Here is a 3,598-nt window from a genome sequence, read left to right as displayed (position 1 = left end):
AGAGAGAGAGAGAGAGAGAGAGAGAGAGAGAGAGTGAGAGAGAGAGAATAAATTACCCTATTTTTTCAGCAAATGTCCAAAGAAAATTTGTCAGACGTGCATGGCAATAATCTTCAAAACAAACACATGTGTTATTGCTGCTATGCTTTAATTTTGAACGTCAGACTGCAGACTCCCTCATTTTGCTACGGAATCCCTCTTTTTGAGGGCAGGAAGTCCGTTGGACTCCCTTGTTCAAAAGTTAATTTCTACCCCTGCTGAGTGTACAACAACATTGTTTTGTGGCTCTAAAGCTGTGGACACACTACGCGATTTTTCATGCGATTGAGCCGGCCGGCTCGATCGCATGAAAAATCGCCTAGTGTGTCCACCCCTTTACTCACAGGATCTCGGTCGAGCTTTGCGTCTGGAAACCCAGCAGATGATTGACTAGGCGCGGTCCCTGCTTCTCCTCGTCCTGGTTCACGTCGTTGTAGCAGTAGCGGTTCGTGTACTGGTCCGGCCGATCTGCAAGCGAAACAGCGGAACGTCTGTCTGCATCCGGGGCGGGCGCTGTTGACACGCAGTGCCCTCTACGTGACCTCTCGGCAAATGAATTTGACCTTCAGCTTGAGGTCTCCGCATTTGCGGTTTGTGGGGGATGGAATACAGCACCCGTCTATAAACGCCTGTCCAACTGAACTTGCAGGCACAGCTAGAATGTGGACATGAGGCATAGATCATCGCGCCCTCTATAAACACCTGGTCTCTCTCTATCTCATCAAGCTATATTTTGTGATGAATATGCCTTTAATATGGTTAGGGAATATATCAGCATAGATTTGTGCAATAAATTGTTAACAGTAGATCTAATTTTTAATTAGTCTGTTGATGGCCTTCAGACGATGATCCATTTTAGATTTCACTCTGTTCTAACTTCCGTTGTTAATTACTTATGATATTTGATCACTGAAATCAATATTAAATTTAGGAAATTATGTACGTTTCTGTCATTAAACCAGGAAGCATGAGCAGACTGTTGATTTACACGCAAACAACTAGGAAAAATCTTTTTCGTAAAACAACAACATCAACGTGTTTATTCTTAACTCACATGCGATATTCGTACATGTACGTTTTGTTGTTACTAAAGAAAACAAATATAATATCTCTAGTTTAACGAATATAACTGATCGAATACCGTGCGCTTAAAAATGATACATAACAAGGTTCTATGGAGACACACGCCCTTCTATACGTGGGCATAGGCTAGGTTTAGCTAAATCGCGTATAGAGGTATGAAAACACGTAACATTGCCGTAGGTTTGCCAGGCTAGTCTTACCTAGTAGATTAGCTAAGAATTTAACATCAGATGTTGTGATGAAGAGAGAATAACCTAGTGTGAGTGTACACGCGCGCGTACTTGCACGCGTGCGCGCGCACGTGCGTGTGCATGTACGTGTGTGAAATGTGAACACATTAGAATAACTGTGCGCATTTTAAACGGATGCATTCATGATTGGACTAAAACAATCACAATTTTTTAACTACTAAATATTTATGAATCTGTGCGCAGACACGGGTAATTAGTGTGCCTATATATTATAGACCATACATCGAGGGAGTGAGTATAATAGATATACATACATCCTATTAATTCTACTCAACACACCTTAATTACTTACGTGACAAGTGTGAAAGAATAAGGTGGCGCCCCGTACGGCTCTGATAGATTCACCGTATTTAACGAGGGTTTATCCAATTATTCTAGAAAAAAACAACTCTCACAATTCCCTAAATGCGCTCGCTTACAGCGATGCAAGCAACATCACTACAAATAAGTCTTCTTACAAATTACAGTTAAGTTCAATCGACAGTCCAGGACTGACGCAAATGTTGCCAAGATTTTCAATACTTCTGATGCCACGTATAAACATCCTATGATCTGCCGAGTATATGCCTCCTAAAACGAAATAACATCGTAGAAAATATTGCCGCACGAACAACGGTGACTATTACAAACGCAGCAACAACTGCAGATTCCAAACCACGATAAGCGTGCCAGGTTTCTATAGTGACCTTTATCGATGACGTCACCAACATCGATGACATCGTATGTCTATAATATCATACCTTCTAAAATGAAGTTTCACGCAATGGTTTTTGAATAAATTTGTGGACTCGTGATAGTCTATAAACTATTTATTACGTGTCTGCTGACTAAGTGCCCTGAGGCTGATTAACTCCTTAAAACTTTTGCTGTGCATCTCTCGGGAGAAAAGCACCTAAGATGTGTAACACGGTGACTCACTTCGTCCTTCCGGGAGTGAAAGAAATCAGAGAAGAATTTTAGAGAAGATATTTGTTGCATATTTAACATATCTCATCCCGATAACATCAACGTACCTTCTGTTTTACGTAGCAGTGTGACTTTCATCACAGATATATACAAACACATATGTTATATATATGTTATATGCTATACTGTGTTTAGATATATCTATGCTTTCCTGGCGTTCCGTAACGCCTCCCTGTTCTTAACGACAGCACAAATTCCTCAGGAATATCGAACCTGTAGATCGATTCCCGATACTATAGCAAGTAGCAATAGCAACACGGTGCATTATTGGAAACGTAGAAATGTATATAGCTAGATAGACAGATAATTATAACCTATCTAGTATATTATTTCCACGAGTGAGAATGTTTATACGAGCGGTGCCAGCTTAGCAGAAGGTGGAAAGTATTTTATATATAATTATATATATTATATTTGTATACACAGGAACTTTAGTAGAGTTGTATTGGTTCTAGCTGCCATCATGACGCTATAGCCACATCTGCTGCCACGCTCCATCGAGGTTTCAGCACCTCGAAAATTTCACTAGGTTTTAAATCACATAGAACAATCTCATAGAATATGCCCCCTTGATGCCCAGTTACGGGGATCAGGATTCATATTAGAGATTAGGTCAACTTCCTCACTCACACTTGATTTTCCAACACACTTAATCGTTAAATTTATAATAACGCATTTAAAGAAATGCGTAAACATGAACAACAAAGTTCGATGAGTTCATCGATTCATGGAATCTGAGACTCACCACAAAACAAGCACTGAATTTGTTTAAACACATTATCATTCTCAATAGAACAGAGGGGTGTAAACATAGATAATAACAGATGATAAACTCATTTACGCACAATGAAAACATTTTCTGTTTTATCGTACGAAATAAATCACAATAAACACAAACATCATGTGCATCGAAAGCTTAAGAGAATTTGTCTTTTCATGTGCAACTACGGCGGTGACATCCAGGTCGACATTGAACTGACGCTGAATTTACGCACCGCAAAACAGGTGAGCATCATGCCATGTTCAAAACTGCACCATCCTCGGAAAAAGCATCCATCCCGAAACACAAAATGTGAGGATTCCCCCTTTCAATTATATTTTTTACTCGACACGAGCACATAGGCTGCAGTTGTCATCAGCGTAGAGATGGCAACTGCAGCAACGCCCCCTACTGCCATTCTTAAAACAAGCATATACTGCAGGTGTCGTCACCATGGCGACGGTAACTGCAGCAACGCCCCCTACTGCCATTCTTAAAA

The 3,598-nt window shown here is 40.4% G+C and overlaps 1 protein-coding gene across 1 annotated transcript in view; it reads right to left on the bottom strand.

The window, feature by feature from the left end:
* Positions 1-383: 383 nt before the first annotated feature.
* Positions 384-3,598, bottom strand: part of LOC106819053 — a gene marked incomplete at its 3' end in the record, with an annotated part of 7,024 nt that continues 3,809 nt past the window's right edge. The window contains exon 3 of the mRNA XM_014823714.1: positions 384-507. Within this exon, the coding sequence (XP_014679200.1) occupies positions 384-507 (124 nt within the window). The remainder of the gene's footprint in view (positions 508-3,598) is intronic.

This window comes from Priapulus caudatus, unplaced genomic scaffold (assembly GCF_000485595.1).
Source record: "Priapulus caudatus unplaced genomic scaffold, Priapulus_caudatus-5.0.1 Scaffold2783, whole genome shotgun sequence".
Lineage (NCBI taxonomy): Eukaryota > Metazoa > Priapulida > Priapulimorpha > Priapulimorphida > Priapulidae > Priapulus > Priapulus caudatus.
This window is presented reverse-complemented; position numbering and strand designations above follow the sequence as displayed.